This window comes from Hyperolius riggenbachi, chromosome 10, assembly GCF_040937935.1.
Source record: "Hyperolius riggenbachi isolate aHypRig1 chromosome 10, aHypRig1.pri, whole genome shotgun sequence".
NCBI classification, from domain to species: domain Eukaryota; kingdom Metazoa; phylum Chordata; class Amphibia; order Anura; family Hyperoliidae; genus Hyperolius; species Hyperolius riggenbachi.
This window is the reverse complement of record NC_090655.1, coordinates 114,185,315-114,213,193: the sequence shown is the minus strand read 5'-3', so window position 1 is coordinate 114,213,193 and position 27,879 is coordinate 114,185,315. Positions and strand designations below refer to the sequence as shown.

Here is a 27,879-nt window from a genome sequence, read left to right as displayed (position 1 = left end):
GGTAGTAAGATGCAGTGAGCTGGGTTCACTGAACAGTAAAGGTACTTAAGATGCAGTGAGGTGGGTTCTCACTCAACACAACAAGTAGTTAGATGCAGTGAGCTGGGTTCACTCAACACAAAGCTAGGTATATGCAGTGATGACGAGGTGGGTTAAGTAAACACAACAGGTACTGGGGTATATGCAGTACTGGGTAGTACAATGTGCAGCTCCCTGTCACACACAGGTAGTCACTGAATGTGCTGGGCTGCTGGCAGTGGCACACACACTATCAATTAGCAAGGCTGTGCATGCAACAAAAGTGTCAGTTTGACACACAGAAAAAAAAAATATGTACAGGATGAGCTCTGAAAAGAGCTGTTGCTGTTGATGGGTGCTTTAAAAGCAATAATAATCAGTCAGGAGCAAGCAAAGCAGCCTAGAACCTAACATCTGTCCCTAGGAGAAAAAGTCTGCAGCAGCTGTCCCTTTCCTCTCTCTAGCAGGCACACGAGTGAGTATAATGGCCGCCGACCCTGCCTTATATAAGGGGGTGGTGGGGCTCCAGGGCTTAGTGTAGCCTGAATGTCTACAATGTGCATGCTGATTGTGATGCAGAGGGTCAAAGTTGACCCTCATAGTGCATTATGGGGCGAATCGAACCCCCTAAGTTTGCCTGGAACCGTTCGCTACATCTCTAATTCCCAGCATAAGATACATGCACTTCATTTCCAATATGTATAAGTATAATCTTCAGCCCTTGCTGGTATCTGCTTGAATAATGTGCTGTGAAGCCAGCCCATCTGCTCATACAAGTCACATTGCCTCACTACTAAGTCACATACCTGTTGAAGCAAAGATAACATCTGTAATCAATGGAAATTTATGCATAATCTGCTTTTGGATTTTTTTTTTTTTTTTATAAAGTTACCACCAGAGTCAGAGATAAGATTGTATTTTAGGTAAAAATAGAATAAGTGCTCTGCATTATAATAGTACCCATACACGATACAACAACAACATTCGCTTTTATGACCAAAACGATAGAATGAAAGTTGAAAATAATTTTTTTTAATAAAAAAAAAAACAACAAACGATTATCCCATTTTTTTCTGTAAAAATCCTTCAGACATGTTGGCAAAATCTTTATATTCGATGTAACGAAATAAAAAAAATGAAAAATTGTACCATGTATGGGCACCTTAAGTCAGAGGCCGATTTTTAGTTATTTTAAAAACACTTAAAAATTAAACTAATATGACCGAAATGAAAGTACCAGTCCAGTAAAAAGGGAGACTCATTTCAGTGTCTCTAAAGATGTAGACTTAAATTTCATAGAATTTTAAGCCTACAAATTAGGTAACCTCCTTAACAAATTTGCATAGCCTGCTCAAAATGATTTGCATAGCACGGATATATTCTCCTGGGGGTTCGAAGAGAGCCAATGTAGTGACATGTGTGTTGCATCATGCGGCGTGATTCCAGAGAACAAATGTTCAAGGCCAAGTCAACTCGCTGTGCTAATCACAGGCCAAGGAGTCTGTGGGCAATCAGAAACTATAATATATATATTATATATATATATATATATATATATATATATATATATATATATATATATATATATATATATATATATATATATATATATATATATATATATATATATCCAAGCAGAAGCAGATTTTAAGTGTGACCTTTCACACAGTACAACCTGACTTCAGGTTCACATAGCAACCTTAGCGATTGCGATTTTTCAAGCGATTTTGAAGGAATTAGTGATTTTTCAGCATTCCTACAAAAGCGCAATCACTCTGAGGCCTTCTTTCCAAGAACTGTTGATAGGCAGTGAAATGCCTCTCAAACTCTCACAACTTCTCACTGGTGCCTGGTAACTGTTCCTTGCTACATGATACCTCCTTACTGCTGCCTGGTAACTGCTTGCTGAGCACACAGCTCAACAGTTCGTGGAAAGGAGGCCTAAAAATGCTGCATGCAGCGCGATTAGGGTGTACTACAAATGGCACCGCTGCACTGGGATCACTTTCATAACGTTCCACTGTACAAATTCTTTGCTGATCCCCAAAAGCGCCACTAGTGTGAACTAGTCCAGATCTACAATGCATTGTTAACACCGGAGATAAAGAAAAAAAAAATGTATTGACCTATATCCTTACCATTGTTCCAAATGGAATTGCTCTGGAGGCATGATAATAAATGGCAATGAAGTTGATGAAGAATGCAGTCCCACACACCATTGCAGGGATTAGGAAAGCTCCAATGAACATTTGCTTTATCCACCGGCGACCTGAAATGAATGAAGAGCAGGTGCTATTCACACAATATACTGCGATTCATTAGCCTCATAGATGTTCATGTTATAAGCGAGAACATATTGGTTAATTTACATTTGTTGAAGCTCTAGTGCACACTAGTGGGATGAGAGAAGAATAGAATATGGCAGTATAGCACAGCATCCTATCTAAAATATGAAACTGGACAATCAAGCCCTGATTGCATTTGCCCGCCAGTTCATCCAGTGTTTGGAACCATAATGCAACAGCCAGAAAGCATACTTCTACCTGCATGCCATAAAAAGCACATAAACAGCACTGACCATATGCTGCAATAAAAATAGTCACCTGCAACCTTTTGGCAACTTGATAAGCATAGTGCCACCTATGTGTACTCTGCCTGATTAAATATTTAGTCCTTTATTAAGAAATGTTGGCATATCGATGTCTAATCTGGTTTTTATTTCTCTGGAAAATGTGATTTAATTGCAGGTAAACAAAATAAACAAAAGAAAAAACACATGGATTTACTCATTAAACAAAAGATAACAAAAAGGAGTAATGTCGCCAGCACAATGTTTACCTATGCGCTGTCTGTTAGCGCCGCTCCCGCGCCTCCTCTGCATCGGCGCTACCCGCCTGCGTCCCTTCCTTCCCTCCCGCTGATTGGAGGGAAGTGACACGGGCGGGTAGCGCCGATACGGAGGAGGCGGGGGAGCGGCGCTGACTGACATGGCATAGGTAAACATTGTGCTGGCGACACGCTGTGTGTCGCTAGCACTTCGGGGGGTATAGCGGTGCGCAGGGGGGTCCTGGAGGCACACCATGGGGCAACAGAGGCTGGTGATAGTGTGCACAACCAGCCTCTGTGCCCCACTAACATAATTAAATCCCACCTCGGGTTCTCTTTAAGATACAGTACCCCCTAATAGCTAGCATTAACCCACTTTAGCTGAAATAACGGCAGTCGGAGGCTTCTTGTAGCCATCTACCCATCCCTGACATTGGTCTGTGGAAAGTTTGCCCCACTCCTCAATACAGAATTCATTCAGCTGCGAGATGTTTGAGGGGTTTCTTGCATGCACAGCCTGTTTCATGCCACACCATCCATATGGGACAAAGATCTGGGCTTTGATTTGGCCACTATAGGACTCTCCAATTTCTTTGTTTCCAACCAGTCCTTGATGGATTTACTAGTATGTTTTGGGTTACTGTCGTGTTGCAGGGTTCCATTCCACTTAAGCCTTAATTTTCCTTACAGATCGTCTCATATCTCAAGCACCCTCTGATACACGGTAGAATTTATGCTTGTTTCTATGATGGAGAGTCAAATGCTTTCAAATTCTTTCAAGATCTTACTAGACTTATAAGCTGCAATCTTCTTTCTAAAGGCCTTCAACAGCTCTTTTCAACTCCCCATGGTGTTTACTCTCATCTCTACAGTCAGGAGAACACCATACTAAAGCCTGGTTACACATCTTCAATTTTGATAGGCCAATCACTTGCCAATCTTTCCAATTCCATGTAGTATGAGACCTTACCTAACAATCTGCTCATAGCATTCAAATTATGTTAACCCTCATACTACATGGAGGTAATGAAATTGGCCAGTCAAAATTAAAAGGTGTGTACCAGGCTTAAATGTCTGAGGTTTAAATAGGGTCAACCTCCTTGAAAATGCTGAGTAACGATGTTCTAATCACATGCACCTGATGCACTTAAGTGATTCGAGCACTTTTATGTAGGAATAAATGTGAGGGTGTCCTGATTTTTACCCAACCAGAAATTGCAGTTTTGTAGAATTACATTTTTTTATTCTTAATTTATAAAAAGTATTTTCTACGGGTTTAAATTTTTTTTAATATCTGTGTATGTATTTCTTCTGTGCGCTTAGCGGTTTTCTTTCAGATTTACTTTACTTCAGATATTATATATAGCTTATTAATATTCAGGTTAAGGATGGTATACTATAATGATGCAGGGCAGGAAGCCTAATTAGCAATTCAAATAGAAAATAAAAGGCAGCCAATGATGTAGTCTAACTACACATTCTGTTTTAATGCGGGGTGGTGGAGGGATGATGGAGTGGGGTAGACATGACGTCACGCAGCAGGCAGGGCAAGTGCGAGGACAAAGTAATCGGTCGTCGCTTGGCTCAGTTGATCTGCTGGGCAGATTGCTGGCAAAGCGGGGGTCGCTTATTGGGGACCACTGAACACACGCCAGATGATCGGCTGTGGCAGCAGTCATATGCCGCCTCAGCAGACTTTGATCATGTGCATGAATGGGGTTAAAGAATGTTGCTTATCCATTTCGTTTTGAATAAAACCTATAATGATATTACTGATCAAAAAACATCTACCTCCCCAGTGATGTATGAGCTAAGGGGCTGTAATCCTACCTCTGATTACATACAAAATATATGGAACTGAAATTTACTACGCAGCAGTAAGATCAGCTTGTGACGATGCAAGATTTTACGTACATACAGTATGTAATGGCAGTAAGGAAGTGTCTTATGGTGTTTGAGTTGTTGTCTACAGAATGAATGCACAAGCAACACAGCATACAAAGAGTCTTTACCTCCTTGCCTGGCATACAGACTCCCCCCAAAGTAACCGTTGACTGGTGATGTTGCAGCATACACAAATATTGCAGTACTAAGCATGGAGCCTCTCCTGGAATAAAGACATAACAGAGTTAGAGCACATTATGGATTTTTAAATTACCTTTTAAAAACAGATTTGAGAAGTACAGTGTGAACTTCAATATAAAATTGCAAAAATCTGACTTCTCAACTTGCTGTTGCCAATGCTGAAGAGGGTGAGAATCCATAACAGGGTAATTAATGGTCAGTTTAAAATATAGTGTGTGTGTGTTACTCTGGTGGACATACTGCACCTGCGCAAACCCGGGCTTTGGAACGGGGCCGGTTACAGATGCACGGATAAGGTTGCCGGGCCACGGAAGGTGTGGTAAGCCTATGCACACCCCCCCCACCCCCACACACACTGCATCAATTTCTGATTCTATCAACCTCCTTAAGACCACGTCACGCCGATAGGCATGAACGCAGCGGCTCTCCCAGGACTGCGTAATGCCAATTGCCATTAAATCCTGAGGGTCACTCGGCTGTCCCCTGTGGAGGTTCACAGAGCGATTGGCTCTCTTAGGTTGATGTCTATGAGAGCTGATCGCTGGAATTGGCTGGTGGGGGGGAGGGAGGAAGGGTCTTAATAAAAGTAAATAAAAAAAAAAAAAAAGCCAAATTTATTAAAAAAACAAACAAAACCAAATTAAATAATTAAACATCCCAATGGTGATCAGAGCCCACCAAACAGAAAGCTCTGTTGGTGAGCAAAAAAAAAGCGGGGGGGGGGGGTGATGGTCGGGGGTAGTTTATTGTCGGTCGGGGATGGAAATCACTTGTGTGCCGAGTTGTACGGCCCTGCAGCGAGCCCTTAAAGCTGCAGTGGCCTGAATTGTAAAAAATAGCCTGGTCACTCGGGGAGGGGGTGGGGGAGTAAGCCTAGGGTCATCAAGTGGTTAAAGACCAAGGTATCCTTTAAGACATTCTAACAATCATACGAATAAAACACTACTAAAACCTTTTTTTTTAGCCACTGAAGCCCTGTGCTTGGGTACAGAACTTGGGAATGCTGTTTACACAGGTTGCTACAGCAATTATCCACAGCTTTCTATATCCAGACTTTTTCAAGCAGGGACCAATTCAATAGGTGTGGAAAGGTAAAGCATTGGATTAGCAGAGGACATAAAAGGGCAAATTCTAATGTATGGGCTTAAATGTAAAACGTATGCAAAGTAAAACTGAGTGAACCATGGTAAGTGTTGCGTTTGGTTTACAATCTATCTGCACGCAAAGCAGGAATAATTGCATATAATTGATCAGCTCTGTGGATCCCCAGCATAAATCATGCATTTGGTCATTACTAAACAAACTGCTACGCTTATATGTGCAAACTTTATTTTTACATGTGCAGTTTGAGGGATTTCATTCTACTAAACTTGATTGAAAGCAATCGGCTATCAAAACTGGTGAAAGTGAAGCAATGTTCATACTCACTCTGTGTATAAATCTTCAATCATGGCTACAATAATTACAATAAGAGAAACCGCAAAGATCTGACATCCTGAACCGATGAGTGATGAAAAGATGAGTGGGTGACTGGACGGTCTGAATACATCTCCATGGACCTGCTTCCAACCATATTCATCACCCAGATCACGATCCTAGATTGGAAAAGGACAAAATTAACACTTAGAACAAAATGACAAAGTGCATATAACGGCTGAGCCATTCAAATTAGTATCAAGCAAGCACCAGCAGATTTACCAGTACCAAGGCTGGCGAAAGTGAGTTTTTAAGATACAGGTAGTACTCTGTTAACGAACAAGATAAGAGACTGCAAGTTCGTTCCTAACCGGAATCTGTCCGTAAATCAAGCCGTTGTGCCATCTCTGGTCCTCTATGCCCCCCGTGCCTCCAGTGTATCCCTCTGTTTCCCTGTGTCTTCAGTGTCCCTCTCTGAGCCACCTCTGTAAACCCCATCCCTGTGTCACCTCTGGCACCCTGTGCCACCTCTGCACAACGCACTTTATTACAGTAGAATCTTGTTATAGTAAACTCTTATATAGTACATTCGGTCCTCAGTCGGCAAATGCGTCTGTATAAATATACAATGTATGACCACTTCTGATAGTAAACTTCTTATATAGTTAATTACTTTCCCTGGTCCCTTAGAGTTTACTATAAAGGGATTCTAATGTAGTAAAGTGTACTGCAGCAAAATTGCATTTTTTTTTAATTTTTCAAAATTGATTTTCTCAAAACTGCAAGGTCCCTTTGGGAATTTTTTTTTACTTGTTACTACACAATTAAGATTTTTTTATTTTACATTTTCAGGCCGTTCATAGCGGCAGGTCAATCGTAAATCAGGTAATTTGTAAATAGGGTGTCTGAAAGTTGGGTACTACCTACAGTATATATGTGAACACTTTTACTTTGGAATGATGGTTCCAAATAATCCAGATTAAAGTCGACCTGAACTGTTGCACAGGATTGAAGAAATAAGAGTGATGCTGGATACACACCATGAGTTTCCGCGTCGAATGCGTCCGACGATACGTGTCGATTCGATTATTTCTGAGTATTTCCGAACGCATTTCGATGATTTTTAGGTCGGTTGCCATGTAAAGTATGGCAAATCGACCTAACGATCCATCGAAGCTTGAATCGGACATGTCGGAAATAATCGAATCGATGCGTATCGACGGACGCATCGAACACGGAAATGCATGGTGTGTATCCAGCATGAGTTTAGCCTCTTTTGTGTCTAATCACAAATTGTAATCTAATCTCTCCTGTGTCACATGACTGAATATGGCAGATGAGGCCATTTGAAAGCACAGGTCGTAATGAGGCGCACGGCTTCATCTGCTAACTCCTATGTCTCCCTTCCCTATTGTTTCCATACCACTCCTCTAGATTTTAAGCGTGCAAGGGCAGGGACCTCCTCCTATTAATTCTAATTTTGCTGTAATTTATCATATGAACGTGTACCAATTTTAGTGGTCTCAAAACACGTATTAATGTATTTGTACTTGTATTGCTGGATGTCATGATCGTACAGTGTCCTGAATGTGTGTGCGTGTCCAAATATTTGTTTAGTACCATGTTCAGTGCTACAGAAGATGTTGGCTCTATATAAATAAAACATAAGAGTATACAGATCAGAACATAGTCTTACCATATCATCCATCTCCTCCTCCTTGCTATAGCGGGCATAATCTTTTCTTAAGGTTCTCATAAGAATCATTGAAACCAATCCCACCAAAAATATAACCATCATGAAAGAATTGAAGATTGAAAACCAGTGAATCTGGAAAATAAAGCAAATACACAAACTATTGTAATCAACTTCGATATTCCTAGAAATAATTGGCGGCAAACATTGGGTCACATTCAGAGGCGGTCATTAGATGAAACGAGTTTCATCTAGCGTGTGCAAGGAGCCAAAGAGGGAATAAGCAAGTGATATGTGATTACATACAGCAAATAATATTACTGTCACTCTACAGACGCTTACTCTGTGCTGGAAAAATGAAGGGTCAAGGTACTTGTCAAATCGATCATCGAACCGGACATCGGATTTCTTCCATTTTACCTAAAGCAGATGTAAAAAACAAAAGTTTAGACACCACGCTTAAAAAAAAAAAAGAAAAGAAAAAAAAACAAAAAAACATTCCATGTATCCGAAGTAGGGCTGCTCAAGTACGGATTCGGGAACTACCCAGAGAGTTGCTAGCCGGATATCTCCCAGTAAACCTGTGCGGAATGGGCGTCAATCTTACCTGTCTGACGTCTTATTCGTCCGTCCCTCAGCGCCTCCCACGATGCGCTCCACGTGAGTCACGTGATTACAAACACTTCCTCCTTAAAGAGGAACTGTAACGCCAAAACGGCCCCTGGGGGGTACTCACCTCGGGTGGGGGAAGCCTCAGGATCCTAATGAGGCTTCCCACGCCGTCCTGCGTCCCTCGGGGGTCTCGCTGTAGCCCTCCGTGCAGTCCGGGCAGCGGTGACGTCATTATTTACCTTCCTGGCTCCTGCGCAGGCGCTCTGATGCCTCTCGGCGCCGAAGTAGGCGGAAATACCCGATCGCCGTCGGGTCTGCTCTACTGCGCAGGCGCAAGTTTCCGGCGCCTGCGCAGTAGAGCGGACCCGACGGAGATCGGGTATTTCCGTCTATTTCCGTGCCGAAAGTCGCCACAGCGCCCCCGCTGGAGCCAGCAAAGGTAAATATTGAACTGACAGTCGGCACAGTCGCCGGCTGTTCGGAGGGCTGCGGCGAGACCCCCGTGGGACAGAGGACGGCGTGGGAAGCCTCATTAGGATCCGGAGGCTTCCCCCACCCGAGGTGAGTACCCCCCAGGGAAGGTTTTTGTTGTTACAGAGTCTCTTTAAACCCGGAAGGAGGAAGTGTTTGTAATCACGTGACCGCCGCTTGGACAGCATCGTGGGAGGCGCCGAGGGTTGGACGAAGAAGACGTCAGACAGGTAAGATTGACCCCCCCAGGTTTACAGGGAGATATCCGGATGTCTCCCAGACACAGATTTGAGCAGCCCTGATCGGAATACATTAAGAAGACTAGAAGGGAAACGACAAAAATGCATTAGTATTGCTCACAACCTACACACGTGTGAAAACGCCATTTCTGTTACTGCTGTTGACTGTTTTCTTACTTGGTGAACATATGTAGGTATGGTATACGTGCGTGTATAAGCATCCCCACTAAATTGGTACTAGGCTATGAAGGCCAAATGAATAAAGTAGGGATTAAATTGTGAGCCCATCTGAGGGACAGTTAGTGATGGGACTATAGTGTGTGTGTGTGTGTGTGTGTGTGTGTGTGTGTGTGTGTGTGTGTGTGTGTGTGTGTGTGTGTGTGTGTGTGTGTGTGTGTGTGTGTGTGTGTGTGTGTGTGTGTGTGTGTGTGTGTGTGTGTGTGTGTGTGTGTGTGTGTGTGTGTGTGTGTGTGTGTGTGTGTGTACACAAATACACACTCACAAGCTTTGTAGTGCAAGTCTGGGGACACTTCTGGCAACAATAAGAAACCTCGCTTCAGGTTAGATACTCACCTATGGAGAGGGAAGGCTCTGGATACCATGGAGCAGGGCTTTTCAACCCTGTCCTCAAGTACCACCAACAGTGCATGTTTTGTAGAAATCCACAGAGGCAGTTATCAGCTCTGCTGAGACACTGATTACCACAACTGTGCATGTTTGTGGTTTTCTGCAAAAAACTGCTGGTGGTACTTGAGGAAAGGGTTGGGAAGTCCTGCCATAGAGCCTTCCCGGTCGTCTCTCTGTGTTGTCCTTCCACCGCTGTCCACATTCACAATTCATGCCTGGCTGTGTCTTCAGGACTGTGTAGGCTTCAAAAGTGTTCAGGTCCTCGAGGAATTTCTAAGAAAAGTGCAGTACAGATGCGCTTGTCTTTGGAAGTTCCTCGGGACCCAAGTACTTCCAAAGCCTGCCCAAGGAGGGAAGAAGACATACTCGACCTGTAGGTCGAATAACTTCACCGGGAGGGACAATGCTGGAACAAGGACACCGTAAAAAGGATGGGAAGGCTCTATGGAATCAAGAGCAATCCTTCCTAGGCAAGTATCTAAACTTTTTTGTTTTAGATAAGCAAAACCTGAAACAGATTTTTATCAACAGACACAAAATTCAAGCTGCAAGTATTAGCTCAGACTAAATATAGCTTTGTAAACTTACAGAGTAGGACATTGGAACCTTTGTGTTGGGAACAAGTTTCACTTTCCCTTCACTGGTGAGATTCACATCTACAATACGATTTCCATTATAGCCAATCTCAAGCTTCTTGTATGTCCAAAGGAAGTAATCTTCCCCACTTTCATCAGCCTCTCCAACAATACCTGCAATGAAGACAGAGGCCATGATTTTGAAATTCGAACTTAAAGACAGGAAAATTATGTGATCACCAATAAAATGAATGAAAGTAATTTCCGCTTCAACATTCACAGGCAACAAAGACAAATAACAGGCACTGCTTTATAGAATAGCTTTGTAAATTGCATGGATATACCGTATATACTCGCATACAAGCCGAATTTTTGACCCCCAAAAAGGGGGTCAAAAGTTGGGGGGTCGGCTTGTATGCGAGTCTTCCCTGGTGGTCTAGTGGTGGGTGGTCCGCGCCCCGCTCCCCCCCCCCCTCCCCGCGGCCGCCGCTGCTATTACCTGCTTAGGCAGCGGCCCTTACCTAATCCGCGTTCCCCTTCTGTTTCAGAGTCTATCACAGCAGCGCACCCGGCGCTGCTGCTGTGACGATGCAGGGGGCAGGAAAGAGCGGTTCCCCTGGTAACGGCGATACAGATCGCCGCCATAGGGAGCCGCGCTCTTTCCTGCACTCTGCATCGTCACAGCAGCAGCGCCGGGCGCACTGCTGTGATAGACTCTGAAACAGAAGGGGAACGCGGATTAGGAAGCGGCCGCTGCCTAAGCAGGTAATAGCGGCCGCGGGGGGAGGGGGGAGCACTACCTACCTATGCTGGGCACTATACTGGCTAAACTGGGCACTATACTGGCTAAACTGGGCACCATACTAGCCATACTGGGGCACTATACCAGCTAAACTGGGCACTATACCAGCTAAACTGGGCATTATACTAGCTAAACTGGGCACTATACTAGCTAAACTGGGCACTATACTAGCTAAACTGGGCACTATACTGGCTAAACTGGGCACTATACTGGCTAAACTGGGCACTATACTGGCTAAACTGGGCACTATACTGGCTAAACTGGGCACTATACTGGCTAAACTGGGCACTTTACTAGCCATACTGGGGCACTATACTGGCTAAACTGGGCACTATACTGGCTAAACTGGGCACTATTCTGGCTAAACTGGGCACTATTCTGGCTAAACTGGGCACTATTCTGGCTAAACTGGGCACTATTCCGGCTAAACTGGGCACTATTCTGGCTAAACTGTGCACTTTACTAGCCATACTGGGGCACTATACTAGCTAAACTGGGCACTATACTAGCTAAACTGGGCACTATACTAGCTAAACTGGGCACTATACTAGCTAAACTGGGCACTATACTAGCTAAACTGGGCACTTTACTAGCCATACTGGGGCACTATACTGGCTAAACTGGGCACTATACTTGCTAAACTGGGCACTATTCTGGCTAAACTGGGCACTATTCTGGCTAAACTGGGGCACTATACTAGCTAAACTGGGCACTATACTAGCTAAACTGGGCACTATACTAGCTAAACTGGGCACTATACTAGCCATACTGGGGCACTATACTAGCTAAACGGGGCAATATACTAGCTAAACTGAGGCACTACCTACCCATACTGGGCGCTATACTGGGCACTATACTGGCTATACTGGGCACTATACTGGCTATACTGGGCACTATACTAGCTATACTGGGCACTATACTAGCTATACTGGGCACTATACTAGCTATACTGGGCACTATACTAGCTATACTGGGCACTATACTAGCTATACTGGGCACTATACTAGCTATACTGGGCACCATACTAGCTATACTGGACACTACCTATCTATACTGGGCACTATACTAGCTATACTGGGACACACTGGGGGGCTGCACCAATCCAGCATTTCCTAACCCCGGCTTATATGGGGGTCAATCATTTTTTCCTGTTTTTTCAGGGAAAAGTTGGAGGGTCGGCTTATATGCGGGTCGGCTTATATGCGAGTATATACGGTATATTTTACCTTTTGCAATGTCACTTTTAAAAGTACTGCATTTTATGTAATTTGTGTGCTTTGTTTTTTTATTAAGTTAGCAGCATAAGGGCCCTTTTCCACTTACAAACGCAATTGCAAATGTGTTTGCGATCGCAAAAGCTTTTTCCACTTGCTGCGATTGCGCTGTGAGCCATCGGGAGTAAAACGCGATCGAACGAATAATTGTGCAGCCTGACGATTGCAAAAAATCAAACCGCGCTAATGGAAAAGTGCATCCCGATTTACATGTAAACTGCGGTGCACTAGCGATCGGAAAAACGACAGCGATTTGCTTTAAGCGGATTGCAGCTAGTGGAAAAGGAGCCCAATTCTAGATAGTGGGATGGGAACATCTAGAGAAAACTCACAAAGCAACAGCAAATGTAACAGATAGCTACAATAAAAACTGGAGCAAAGTACAGCAGTTGCCCGGAATAACCAATCTGAATCTTTCTTTCACTTAATTAAAACCTGATTGGTTGATCTGCACAATTGCTCTATTTTTTATCAAATTTCCCCTGTGCTTGTCTTGATTAATCTGCTCCAAAGTATCCCTAGCAAAAGTAAAGCTGGCCATACACTGGCCCGATTTGCCGCCGTTTCGACAGCAGATTCGATCACTGGGATCGAATCTGCTGCCAATCGTGCCAATCGAAGTAAAGCATGCCGGACCTGGAGACCAGAGCGCAGACGGAGCAGCCGTGACCGGGGGCAGTCATGCCGGCGGAGCAGGTAATGTATGCGGGCATGCGGGGCGGCGGCAGCAGCAGCACCACCACAACAGATTGTGAACGGTTTCAGGCTGAAATCGGTTCACAATCTGTTTGCAGTAAAGGTGGCCATACGATCCCTCTCTGATCAGATTCGATCAGAGAGGGATCTATCTGTTGGTCGAATCTGATGGCAAATCGACCAGTGTATGGCTACCTTAAAACATAAAAATATCCGATGTGAGTGAATTAGCTTTTCCAGCCAACAGGTTGTCTAAAACATGAAGCCTTTTCATTTCAAGATACGACACATTGTAAAGAGTACAAGTCCTTACCCCATATTGGCAAGTCATCTATGTACATCTGGTACCAGTAATGATTCTTAATGGCGTAAACAAACCCATCTCTCTTCGCCTTGTCTAATTCAATTTCACAATACGTTGACTGCATGACATCAACTGTGAAAACAGAAGAAAATTACTAAACTTCACAGCATAACCTACTTTCAGTAAACACATTGGGGTCTATTCACAAACTTATCATTAATGACTTATTTATGCCAAATTGATAAAAAATAACCTTTCAGCACATTTACAAGCAAAATATTCACTCAAAGCAAGTTGTTCCTGATTACATTTATTTCAATATTACTTTTCTTACCTTAAAGTGTACCAGAGATGATCAATGCTGCAGATTTGATACTTACCCAGGGCTTCCTCCAGCCCCATAAGCACGCCTGAGTACCTCGCCGACCTCCCACGGTCTGCCGTTCAGCCACAATCAGCCCCGGTAACAGGTTCAATCACGTCAGTTGGGGTCAGTCTACTGTGCATGTGAGGGAGGTCCGCTAATGCGCAGAAGACCCCATCTGACGCCACTGAACCAGTTACCGGGGCTGATTGCAGCTGTGCAGTAGAGCGAAGGTGGACAGCAAGGGACTCAGACGTGTTAATGGGGCTGGAGGAAGCCCTGGGTAAGTATCAAATCTGCAGCATCGATCGTGTCTGGTTTCCTTTAATTATATTTTATATCTGCTCTTTGGGAGCTTAGCAATGTGACAGATAAGGTGAAACCAGAAGAAAACAGGTGAAAAAGCTTTGTGAATCATGCCCATTGAGTTATTCATGGAGAGATTGATGAGAAAAGAAAGTGCTGCATTCTACATATTTGCTACACCTTATATTAAAACACTAGATTTAATAGAGATTTGAAGATTCTCAGTCTGGCGTTTGCCAGGCAGGCCATTCTTATCTCTGTGGAACAGGACCTGACATACAGCATGAAACATGAGTGGTTTTGAGTCTGAGAAGACTGACAGACTGGCAATGAGGGAGAGAATCAGGAAAGCAAATACATTGCAGTTCTCTGTCAGACGCTCAGTCTCCACATAAGATAAGTACATGGCTGCCACAATCTGTGGGGATGATTTACTGAAGAATAAATGCAGTAAAGAGAACTGCTCACACCACTCACTAGCATCTAATCAGGTTCAGATGAGTTTTAATTTTAAATTCCCATACACCTATTCGAATGTTTGACATGAACAGAGATAACGTTCAGTTTTCTTCATTGCAAATCTGCTTTAGGAAATCAACTGTTGTGACTCACAAAAGTAAACGCTCACTGGAAAAGGCAGCCAGCTCTGGTTACTATTTATGGACTGGAGACAGGCAATTACTTAATGCTTCACTGTCTCTAGGCATAAAGTACCATACAGACTGCTTCTCAAATACAAGTACAGTAGAATCCAAGGGACCTGGCAAAGTAGTTTACTATATCAGAATTCATAATAGTGACAAATCGAGGCTAAGGCTGTAAAGATGCACTTTCACTCCTCCAGTGCAGTCTAGCCCCTCCATAATGATTGCCGACCCACAGCGTCAGCAGCTTCTGCACATGCGTGCACATATACCGTAGCCTGCGAAACCGTAGCCGGGATTGCTACTGCACATAACACTCCCACTGCGAGAAGCGCCTGCGCTGAAGCTGCCGTCCCAGAAATCATTATGGAGGGACTAGCCAAGCACTGGAGGAGAATGGAACTGGATTGAGGGACCACACAGACTCCTAGGGTCTGGAAGGAGCACCAGCTAAGTAAAGCAAAATATGTTACTGTTACCTCTGATGCCTTTTAAAGGACTTCCGAGGCCAAAATTAATAAAATCACACTATACCTTTTTTTTTGCAGAATCCACGGAGGACGTCCTGCCCGTCCTCCGCTCTGTTCCGCCATCAATGCACGTCTTATTGTTCCCCTACGGCTCGGCCCGACCCCACCGAACGGGTCGCATGGATGCCACCTCTAATATGGCCGCCGCCTTGCTCCGCGGCTGCGCAGTACGCTTTGTCGCTAGCGCGACTGCGCAGCCTGTGTGCGCCCGCCCGACGTACGCTTGGGGAGCATGCCGGGACCTAGTACGCGGCGGGAGGCGGGCAATAGGCTGCGCAGTCGCGCTAGCGACAAAGCGTACTGCGCAGCCGCGGAGCAAGGCGGCGGCCATATTAGAGGTGGCATCCATGCGACCCGTTCGGTGGGGGTCGGGCCGAGCCGTAGGGGAACAATAAGACGTGCATTGATGGCGGAACAGAGCGGAGGACGGGCAGGACGTCCTCCGTGGATTCTGCAAAAAAAGGTATAGTGTGATTTTATTAATTTTGGCCTCGGAAGTCCTTTAAGAAAATTAGACACTTCACTAAACCAGGGATGAGCTACTGAATGCTTGCTTTGCTTCTGTCTTCACAAGGGCAAATTACAGATGTGGAAAGGTCCCAATCTTCCAATTTTACTATTAAATACTTAACACAGGAAGGAGTAAAGACAAGACCAAATAAAATCAAAATTGATAGGGCACCTGGCCTGGATGGCAAACATCAGGCCTGGGCAAACTTTACGTGGTCCGGGCTGCATTGTGTGGACCGCATGCCTGAAATTCCAAACACCCTCCCTCCGTGAAAGGTTGCGAGCGGGCAGCGGGGGGATTTTGAAACTCGCCTCGCTCACCTGTCCCGCGTTGCATGTCCATGGCAACAGGGCATCACATGACGTGACGTCAGGACGTGCCAGCGCATTACATGCTGACGTGTCCCGACGCCACACCATGTGACGCGACGCAGGGCATTGGTGAGCAAGGAGAGTTTCAAAATCCCCCGCTGCCCGCTCACAACTTTTCACAGAGGGAGGGGAAAAGGAGGGGAATTTGGCCGCCTGTCGGACGGCTGGAGAGCAGCGCACTCGGGCTGGTTTCGGCCAGTAGGCCGAAGTTTGTCCAGCGCTGGCATACATCCTCGGATGCTAAGGGAATTAAGTTTGGTTATCGATAAACTCCTTTATCTTATCTTTTAGGGAAGGATTTGTGTGGATGGATAGGGAACTGCCTAATTGACAGAAAGCAAAGAATAGTGTTCAATGGATCATATTTAAAATGTATGACAGAAAATGTAACCAGTATTGTTTTCTTAAAGAGGAGCTGTTAGGTATAAGGTCTCAGAGAAAATAAACACATATATCAGTAGCTAAAGATTGGCTGTACTTACATTACATATGCATTTCACTGTCCACGTTTGGATTTCACAGAATTTTTATATAGTATATGCAGAGAATGATGCTCCTGACAGCCCATGGCAGGTTCCATGTTTGTGAAGCCAAATGTGTCGTCATGTCCTGCCTGCTTCTGATCACAGAACAGCTCGTACAGAATAACACAGTGTGCAGTGAATATTAATGAGCCATGTGGCTAGGAACAATAGCTGACTCCTGCAGTGTACTCTGCCCGCGGAGATTTATCTGTGCTGTGGCTGGACTGAGTTAGAAGCTGCTGAAACTTGATCCCGTCTTCTCCTTAGCAGCCGAGGGGAGGGCCCCAGAATGCTTTGCAGTATGGAATGCGGCTTGCGTCCTCCTTAGGAGCTTAGCTGTGCTGATAAGCACACATTAAATGTAAGAGAGATTTTTATCTTTAGTAATGTCTTTTTGGCTTCTGTCTAAAGTGTTTAACACAGGAGAATAGAGGTTTAAATTAGCTTCTGCAGCCTGACAGTTACTCTTTAAAGTAAATGACTGCCAAATTACAGAGATTGGCATGCGCGCGTGTGTTTTCTGATTACCTTAAAAAGAACATGAGGGGGATTGCAACATAAACAGATACTTCACAAGCAGAGGCAAGCCTCTGGATCCTCCAGAAGCTTTAGACGTCTGACTGGAGACAACCACTGCTGCCTGGGATCCTCTTTAAGATTATAAATGTGCTCCTCTTCATGCACAAGTATGGCCATGCCTGCACAGTAGCAGAACAGCTCTTCAGCTTACTGCGCAGGCACAGCCGTAGTCGCAGTATGGCTGCTCTTGTGCATGGAGAGGAGTGCGGTCACAATAACATATCTGACAAGCTCTTGGCGGATATGTTAGGGAGTCCATGTACGGCAATGGTAGGGGCCAGGAGGATGTGGGAAGCCTTTGGTGGATCCAGAGGCTTCTCTCCTCTTAGGTAATCATCTGATTATTTTTTTTATGTTAATTTGCTGCAGGTACATTTTAACAAAGACCAGTCCGTCGTCCTAGTCAGGGTTCACCTAAATAGGTACTCTGCAGCGTAGTCAGTTTAAGGGGGTAGGAAGACATTGACGTTTAAAAAAAAGGGTAAGTAAAACTCACCTTTAAATTTAATATCTAAGCCGCTAAACTCTAATTCCACTCCTTGTAGAGCTTCTCCTAATGTTTCATGGTAGTGGCTAATACTTCTCTTTGTTCCGACACAGAACGGCAGGGAGAAGTACTTGTATGTTTCTTGCCGATTGTGGTACGGTCCTACTGTGTTCATCCATAACACCACCTCTTCTTTCTCATTATACTGCAGACGAAAACAAAGAGTCTATAAATCACCTGCACATCTAAAATTTGTATTCATATAAACGGCAGTATTTTATATGTAAATAAAATTAGAGTTCACATAAATGGTTTTAAAAAAAATAAATGCAACACTGAGGTTAAATGCCTAGATTTGTTAGAGGACACATGACCTGAGGGGGATTTGGAGGCTGCCATATTTATTTCCTTTAAAACGATATACATTGCTATAGCAACCTGTAAGCAGCATACCCAAGTTCTGTCCCCAAGCACAGGGCTTTGGCGGCTGTTTTTAGTTGTGCTTTTTATCCTTATAAAATTGTAACAATGTCTTAAAGCGGACATGAACTCAGAACATCCTCTCTGCTCTAAAAGATACGCAACAGCTTAAGAACCTTTAAACAAAAAACATTTTTTTACAGCTGATATAAATACTAAAATAAATCTGCTCAGTTTCTACTTCCTGATTCATGTAAGCAGACATATTGCTAACATCTTGTGCATTCAAATTAGTTTATCTGCCATCTCTGCCATGGCAGTCAGGTGACACAGGGGAGAGATCAATTTACAACTTGTGATTAAGACAAATGAGAAATGCAACATGTATGTATCTAGGGAGCTTAGCCCGTTTAATTCCCCTTCATTTGTGTTTAACCACAAGTTTTAATTTCATCTTTCCCCTGTGTCACATGACTGCAATAGCAGAGATGGCAGATAAGCTCATTTGAAAGCACAAGATGTTAACTGTATTACACTATTGGAAGTTCTTTTTGAGTTTTAAGCCTCATCTACATGGGTAGACTAGGCTCCGATCCGGCGGCTCGATTAGCCGCCGGATCGCCTCTTCCGCGTCCCCGCTCGCGCGCCGGATTTGATTCCCCGCCGCTTATATTCCGCTCGATTCCCTGCCATTGTCCCCTCGCAGGGAATCGGCGGTGGGGAGATCCGTCCTGTCGGATCTTATCAATCAAGCCGCATCAGCGGCTCGATTGATAAGGAACATCGCCGCCGCATCTACGCCTGTAAATGCTGCTTAAGGCTACTTTCCCACCAAGACGTTGCGTTTTAGGGGACGTTGTGGTCGCATAACATGCCCCTAACGCAACGTATGGTGGGTGTTGAAGCTGGACGTCAGATTGAGCTGCGTTATGCAGATCTCAAAGCAGCCGCTCCAGGTTAGTGATAGGAAGTCCGGATCTTTTTAAGGATTCGGATCATTTGAATCGGATCATTGAAAAGATCCGGATCTTTGAACCGAATCATTTGAATCATTTTACTAGGGAAGCAGACTGGGTTAAATGACTAGCAGGACAGGACTTTCCCTGCACTGTACATTCTGTATGTTCCTGTTTCTTCCAGACAGACATCCATTGTGAACCGAATCTTTCATTGTGATGATCCGGATGATTCGACTCACAAAAAAAATCCGGATCAAATGAACAGTTCATTTCAGGACAACACTACAGTCCTACCAGGAGTCTCTGCAATGCAGTGAATATTAATTAGTCATGTGGCTGGCTACAGAGGAGGAGGAGGGGAGACGACCTCCTCCAACATTACTGAGCATGTGCAAGCAGTCTAACGCTGCTTAGCCCAGTATAACTTACAGCATGCAGCACTGTTTAAACGTGCTGCGTTACTATGTAACACAACGTGGGCACTGTGAACAGCACAATTGATTTTACAGTGCTGTGAGTTAGGCTGCGTTACTGGCTGCTTTAACGTGGGACTTTAACGTCCCACTGTGAAACCAGCCTTAAAGGGATACTGTAGGGGGGGGGGGGGGTTTGAGGTCGGGGGAAAATGAGTTGAACTTACCCGGGGCTTCTAATGGTCCCCCGCAGACATCCTGTGTTGGCGCAGCCACTCACCGATGCTCCGGCCCCGCCTCCAGTTCACTTCTGGAATCTCTGACTTTAAAGTCAGAAAACCACTGCGCCTGGGTTGCCATGTCCTCACTCCCGCTGATGTCACCAGCAGTGTACTGCGCAGACACAGACCATACTGGGCCTGCGCTGTGCGCTCTTGGTGACATCAGCGGGATCGAGGACACGGCAACGCAGGCGCAGTGGTTTTCAGACTTTAACCCATTCGCGTTCCGTCATTTTCACGTGAGAAATGTTCACCTCCCATTCATTAGCCTATAACTTTATCACTACTTATCACAATGCACTGATCTATATCTTGTTTTTTCCGCCACCAATTAGGCTTTCTTTGGGGGGTACATTTTGCTAAGAGCCACTTTACTGTAAATGCATTTTAACAGGAAGAATAAGAAAAAAATGGAAAAATTCATTATTTCTCAGTTTTTAGCCATTATAGTTTTAAAATAATACATGCCTCCATAATTAAAACTCACGTATTGTATTTGCCCATATGTCCCGGTTATTACACCGTTAAAATTATGTCCCTATCAATGTATGGCGACAATATTTTATTTGGAAATAAAGGTGCATTTTTTCCATTTTGCATCTATCACTATTTACAAGTTTAAAATAAAAAAAAAAATAGAAATATTTCATCTTTACATTGATATTTAAAAAGTTTAGACCCTTAGGTAAATATTTACATGTTTTTTTTTTTATTGTAATGGTTTTTTTTTTTTTATAGTAAACATTTTATTTGGGTAGTTTTGGGAGGGTGGGAGGTAAACAATAGATTTATAATGTAAATGTGTGTTAATTTGTATTTTTTTTTTCTTACAGGTGTAGTATTACTTTTTGGCCACAAGATGGCGGCCATGAGTTTGTTTACAGGACGTCACTCTAAGCGTAACACACGCTTATGCTGGGAATACACGGTTCGTTTTTGCCTTCGTTTAAACCTTCGATTCGTTCGGTAAACGAATCGAGTGTTGAAAACGTATGTGAAAATAGTCATAATCTCATTATAGTTTCGATTAATAGACCCCAAAAACGAACGACTAGTGATCGAACATGTTTGATATTATCTCTCTTTATCCATCTAATCGAGCCATTGGTAGGCTTGATGGCTGTTCAGATCGATTATATATTCGTTTATGCTAGTCCGTCCCTGTAAAAAGGGATTTTCGTTTCGTTTCTTTGCAGCCTTCGATCATTGGAAAAACGAAACCATCAGAATCGAAAAAAAAAACGAAACCGTGGGTGGTGATATTAACCGTATGACCGATTATTTCGGGATCGAAAAGGACAAAAGGCACAATCGAAACGAAGGTTTAAACGAAGGCAAAAACGAACCGTGTATTCCCAGCATTAGAGTGACTCATCGGAGAGGGAATGGCCAGAAAAGGCGCAGCTTCCGAGAGAAGCTGTCGCTTTTTCAGCGGGGGAGAGGAATCAATGATCGGGCACCATAGCCCAATACATTGATTCCCTGGCTACCGAATCCGCGGCCGGGAGTGCGCGTGCATGCGCGGGATTGGCCGCAGGAGCGCGCATGGTTCCTGGACGTAGAAACTACGTCCAGGAACCAAAATAGGTTAAAGTCTTAAATTCCAGAAGTGAACCGGAGGCGGGGCCGGAGCATCGGTGAGTGGCTGCGCCAACACAGGATGTCTGCGGGGGACCATTAGAAGCCCCGGGTAACTTCAACTCATTTTCTCCCGACCCCCCTACAGTATCCCTTTAAGGTGGCCATACACTGGTCGATTTGCCATCAGATTCGACCAACAGATAGATCCCTCTCTGATCGAATCTGATCAGAGAGGGATCGTATGGCCACCTTTACTGCAAACAGATTGTGAACCGATTTCAGCCTGAAACCATTCACAATCTGTGGTGCTGCTGCCGCCGCTTCCCCCCGCATACATTACCTGCTCCGCCGGCGCTTGTCCCGCTGTCTTCGCTGTTCTGGTCTGGTCTCTGGCATGCTTCACTTCTTCCTGCCCGGCAGAAAGTTTAAACAGTAGAGCGCCCTCTACTGATTAAACTTCCTACCGGGCCGGAAGAAGTGAAGCATGCCGAAGACCAGACCAGAGCGGAGAAGACAGCAGTGAGCGGGGATTCGCGCCGGCCGGAGCAGGTAATGTATACCCGCTACATTGCGTCGGGCATTCGAACGCCGCTAACGACGCACTCCTGACCCGCCGGCGACCGAGAAAAATCTTCCGCACGGATGGGTCGACGGGAATGATCGATTTCGGACCGAAATCGATCGTTCTGTCAGTGGTGTGCGCAGCGATTTCACAGCCGTTTCGATCACTGTGATCGAAACAGCTGTATATCGGCGGGAAAATCGTTAGGTGTATGGGCCCCTTTTAGGTCTGAAGATTGGTGTGAAGATTAGAGCACGCTGGTGGTGGAGAGGAGTGACACTATTTGGAGATTCCGCTTGTATTTTAAATGCAAATCTGAGGTTATCCCGCTTGGAATCCGGATCCAAGAAGTGAGGAGTGAAGCCCGCTGATTTGGTGAACACAGTGTTCTCGCCAGAAATTGTTTCCAGCCGGGTGGCATTAAATAGTAGCTGGGTGGCATGAAAAAGTAGCCAGGTGGGACGAGATGAGAGAATGCAGGGCCAGTGCTTCTGTGAGCAACTCTGCTTACAGCAGGGGAGGTGGTCAGCCGATGACAGCTCGGTACTCACCAAAACTAGCTGGGTGGAGCATGGGGAGAACACTGGAATGCAATCAGTTTCATCCTTCTACTGACATATAATGCTTCAGAACTCTTTCTGAGAAGGCGGTCAAATGTGGAGGAAAAGGGACGTTTTAGATTCAGCTATATGTTATATTAGGAAGAACTATCTGTACTGAGTTTAAAGTGACCCTGGGCAAGTTTCCCTAACACTGCTACTGCCTATAGAGCGCGTCCTAGTGGCTTCAGCTCTGGCGCTTTGCGTCCGCCTGGAGAAAAGCGTGATATAAACGGTTTGTGTATGTTCTCTTATTACACACTGTCAGGGATGCATTACCTTAATGGATAAGCGAGCCAGACTCTGTATTTGCTGTAAATGCCCTGTTAACCAGAGTAGCACACTTATTTTGTTTTTAAATATATGGGCCTGTTTACAGTACTGCGTAGGAACTGATCGCATTATTCTAACTCGCTGCACGCAGGCTTTGCATTAAAGTCTATGCCCAGGCTCCATTGTAGTTCACACACATTAACGCATAACTGATCCCTGTGAATTAAAGGGATACTGTAAGGGGGTCGGGGGAAAATTAGTTGAACTTACCCGGGGCTTCTAATGGTCCCCCGCAGACATCCTGTGCCCGCGCAGCCACTCCCCAATGCTCCGGCCCCGCCTCCTGTTCACTTCTGGAATTTCAGACTTTAAAGTTTGAAAACCAGTGCGCCTGCGTTACCGTGTCCTCACTCCCACTGATGTCACCAGGAGCGTGCTGCGCAGGCCCACTATGGTCTGTGCCTGCATAGTACGCTCCTGGTGACATCAGCTGGAGCGAGGACACGGCAAAGCAGGCGCAATGGTTTTCAGACTTTAAAGTCTGAAATTCCAGAAGTGAACCGGAGGCGGGACCGGAGCATCGGTGAGTGGTTGCGCAGGCACAGGATGTCTGCGGGGGACCATTAGAAGCCCCAGGTAAGTTCAACTCATTTTCCACCGACCCCCTTACAGTATCCCTTTAAATCTTCTCCTATAACTGGGCTTTAGTCGTGCCAGTCAGCTCGACTGCGCACCCCTGATGCCAGTAGCATTCTGTGCCTGCACGGTACTACCTGCACAAGTACAAAACAATCCGGTGGTGGGAGCGTGATGACAAGGCATACGCGGCCAAGCATTTGCAGTGCAGCACGACTAGAGCGACTGAGACCCAATTACAGCCGAATATTGCTGAACAACGGAGCCACCTGGTGGGACGGTGAGGGAGCCCACAGAGCACATGGGGCTGGAGGAAACCCCAGGTAAGTAAAACCACTGATCGTTGCTTCCTCTCGAGTCCACTTTAAACTTACACTTTAAACTACATTTCTTTATCTCCTATGACTTTCAATATGGAGGTGCTGGGACAAGGAAAATTGTGGAAAAAATTGTTAACACAAAAGATTTACTGGCTTTAAATGAGCACACCTTAAATGAAAGAAATCAGGGCACGCTAAACAATAAAATGTATCTCACAGTATAGAAGTATACTCAATTTCCTAGTATAGCAACTGACACCTTTTGTTGTGACTGAAAACTGATGCAGTAATTGAAAACCCCACTGTATGTATGTGACCACACAGGGAACCTTTCAACTAGCCTGAGCAAATCGGCCTGCTGTAATTCATGTCAATATATCAAGTCACTAACAAAAAAACAAAAAAAAAAAACAAACAAAAAAAACACAAGCAAGGAGGAAGTCACATGACTGTTCTGGGAATTTCACTTCATCGAGAATCCACAAATCTCTGGCAGATAAGATTTTGGGCGTCTTCTCTTCATAGCGGTTGAATGATATAAAAGTTTAAATGCAACACAAAAATCCAATGCTAACTCCAAAGAGTCCAGTTAAAGTGGATCCGAGATGAACTTTTACTCATTGCATAATTGTGTCCCTTTCCTATAGTTTATAGGGCATTCCTCAAGCCAAATACTTTTTTGTTTTTGTTTTAATAGTTTAATTCCCTATAAACTATAAAAGCCACACCCACAGCCCTCAGAGTGCCAAGGCACTTTCAGACAATAGCAAGGGCTTACAGGAGTTCAGTCTGGGCAGGAGGAGGGGGAGGTGTTACTAGCCATTGATTTCAAAAGGCAGAGGGGAGGAGGGAGGAGGAGAGGGGACTGAATTTACACACAAGAAATCTGATACTATCTCCAGCTCTTAGCCTGTGACAATATGACAAAACGAACATGGCTGCCCCCATTGTATCACAGGAATAAATATTCATACACTTTTTAAACTTTTGCAGCTAGATATGCTGTGTAAACAATCTAAACTTTAGATAAGATATATAGACAAGTTACTTGTTATAGTTAGTGTTTCATCTGGGATCCGCTTTAAGCTCAATTTTCAAAATGACGTTTTGCATAAAGCTCAGGCACAGGTAGGGGAAAGGGAACTTGCACACGATGGAGCGGCTGCTGAAGCATCCTACACATGAGGACTGTCCACTGGTTATCCCGAAATTGAACGCGGCTGCTGCGCACTGGACTGTGCAATTCATAGTTTTGAACGATTCCGAACAGAAATGAATCAAACTTACGATCCATGGTGTGGCATCAATCTCCGGGAAAATCGATCAATATGACCAAACCTGCCAGGGAATGATCAAGAAGTATATGGGCAACTTGTATTAAATTTAAGCTTATGCTGGGAATACACGATGAAATTTTTCAGCAGATTTACTGTCCGTTCGATTTTCCGATCGATTTCCATTCTCTACTATGAGAAATTGATCAGAAAAACGATTATAAATCACATCGGACATGTCGGAAATTATCTATAGAACAACTATCTGCAAAAAAATCTCATGGTGTATTTCCAGCATTAGATGGTCTTAAATGCTAGATACACACCATACAATTTTATGTTAGATTTTTCTGCCAGATAGATATTTTCCAACATGTTGGAGCAAAATCTATCTAGCAGGTAAATCTAACAGAAAATTGTATGGTGTCACGGTTGTCATTCACATTCGGAAAGTGATACTACCAGAGGATTAGGTGAGCTAGCAGGGACAGGTAAGTCAGCGGACAGGTGAACTTTCAAGCACTTCACACAGGGGCTACACATTTTAAATGGGGGGGGGGGGGGAGCGATGGGGGGGGGGGACTGTTTGGGGGTCCATCGGTGGTCGATAAATTGACGCTGCAATCGCTGTACACATGACTGAGCCCTTTCAAGTGAAATCTTTCCACCGTGCCAGATCGAGTAATTTGATCAATTTTGCCCAGAAAGCGATTGAAATTACGACCAAGCGGCCACATTACAGCAATGATCTTTGGGAGCTGATAAGATGCAGCTCAAGTCAATCCAACTGTTGGAATGACTTGAGCGGCATCTTAGTTGTTGAACAATAGCAAACAACTTTTTTGGTTTGTTTCAACAACAAAAGTTGTTTGATATTTGTACATTTAAAAGACTTGTTGAGCATGCGTATTAAGGTGCCCAATCTTTACTCGCTTTGTGGCACAGATCATGATGATTAATTTTCCAGAGATCATTGCCGCAATGTAGCCACTTGGTTGTAATTTCAATCGCTTTCTGGCCAAAATTGAGAGGCTCAATTTTGATACAGACGCACAGAGAATGATCTGGCCATACCAACCCTTTCCTAGTTATGCTGGATAGACATTTTTGTGCCAACATGCTGCATCAGTGGTGGCTTTCTATTAATGTTAAAGAGACACTGAAGCGAAAAAAAAATGATATTATGATTTGTATTTGTAGTACAGCTAAGAAACATTACGATCAGATACATCAGTCTAATTGTTTCCAGTACAGGAAGAGTTAAGAAACTCCAGTTATCTCTATGCAAAAAAGCCATTAAGCTCTACAACTTTGAAAGTCGTGGAGAGGGCTGTTTTCTGACTTTTATTACCTCAACTGTTCCTGAACTATTTACTTTTCCTCTGCTAGAGGAGAGGTCATTAGTTCACAGACTGCTCTGAAAGAATAATTTTGAATGCTGAGTGTTGTGTAATCTGCACATATTATAGAAGGATGCAATGTTAGAAAAAACACTATATACACCTTAAAATAAAAATATGAGAATATGTTCTTTGCTGCTAATCTTCTAGTAATTATTCATAGTACACAACTTCACTATATATTTTTTTTTCGCTTCAGTGTCTCTTTAAGGCGCGTACACACACCAGATTTTTTCAAACTACGGGTCGTCAGACCCGCCTGTGGGGCAGTCGTTCTGACGACAGTTTGCATGTGAGTACAGGCTGTCGTCAGGCTGATAAGGCTGGTTTTGAATGATCCGCCGAGCAAACATGCAAACTGTAGTCAGAACCATCGCCCCTCGGGCAGGTCTTACGACCCGTAGTTTAAAAAAAATCTGGTGTGTGTGTACGAGCCTTAACATACAGATGGTGTCTTAGGAAAGAGGCAATACATATAACTCTGCTGTTCACCTTCATCAATGCAATGGGAACAAGCAGAGCATTTTTAATGAACCGAAACGAAATGCGTAATACATTTTTTACTGCACGCATTCCAAAGCCTGTAGTTAATTGTTTTAACATTCACATTGACTTTCTGACTGCTACCTGGTATTTATGGTTTCTTAGAAGCTTTTAGATTCAATATGTGTGTTGGTTTCTACATAAATTGAAGCTAAGACTAAATACATTGTGCAATGTACAAACATTAAGATAAAAACCCCATCAGGACATTACACATCAGAATGCTTTATTTTTTGGCAAGAAATTGTTTTAATGAACCTTCTTTATGACTCTGCATGAAAAAACATAATTGTAGTTTGCCAGACTCTAGATGACAGATGAGCTAGCTTGTTTCCTTTCTCAGGAACTACCTACTGTATCTAAAAAGAAACACTCATTTAAAAGGACAACTGAAGCAAGGGTTATATGGAGGCTTCCATATTTATTTCTCCACACTCTGTTCTTAAACTAAGAACAGAGTGTGGAGATAAATGTTCATACTACATGGTAGTGGTAAAATTGGCCAATCAAAATTGCACGTGTCTTCCAGGCTTAAAACTTTTAGTCATAGACCCTGAACAAACATATGCAGATCAGGTGTTTCTGACATTGCCAGTTCTGACAAGATTAGCTGCATGCTTGTTATTCAAGTATTATATGTGAAACTACTGTTATTCAAGTGTTA

The 27,879-nt window shown here is 44.0% G+C and overlaps 1 protein-coding gene across 1 annotated transcript in view; it reads right to left on the bottom strand.

Annotated features, from left to right (window-relative positions):
• TM9SF3 (transmembrane 9 superfamily member 3) overlaps positions 1-27,879 on the bottom strand; it is a 65,576-nt gene that overhangs the window by 22,481 nt on the left and 15,216 nt on the right. The window contains exons 2-9 of the mRNA XM_068257565.1: positions 17,964-18,159; positions 13,648-13,770; positions 10,576-10,736; positions 8,381-8,458; positions 8,042-8,173; positions 6,358-6,524; positions 4,857-4,951; positions 2,157-2,287 (exon numbers count right to left, since the gene is read on the bottom strand). Coding sequence (XP_068113666.1) covers positions 2,157-2,287; positions 4,857-4,951; positions 6,358-6,524; positions 8,042-8,173; positions 8,381-8,458; positions 10,576-10,736; positions 13,648-13,770; positions 17,964-18,159 — 1,083 coding nt within the window. The remainder of the gene's footprint in view (positions 1-2,156; positions 2,288-4,856; positions 4,952-6,357; positions 6,525-8,041; positions 8,174-8,380; positions 8,459-10,575; positions 10,737-13,647; positions 13,771-17,963; positions 18,160-27,879) is intronic.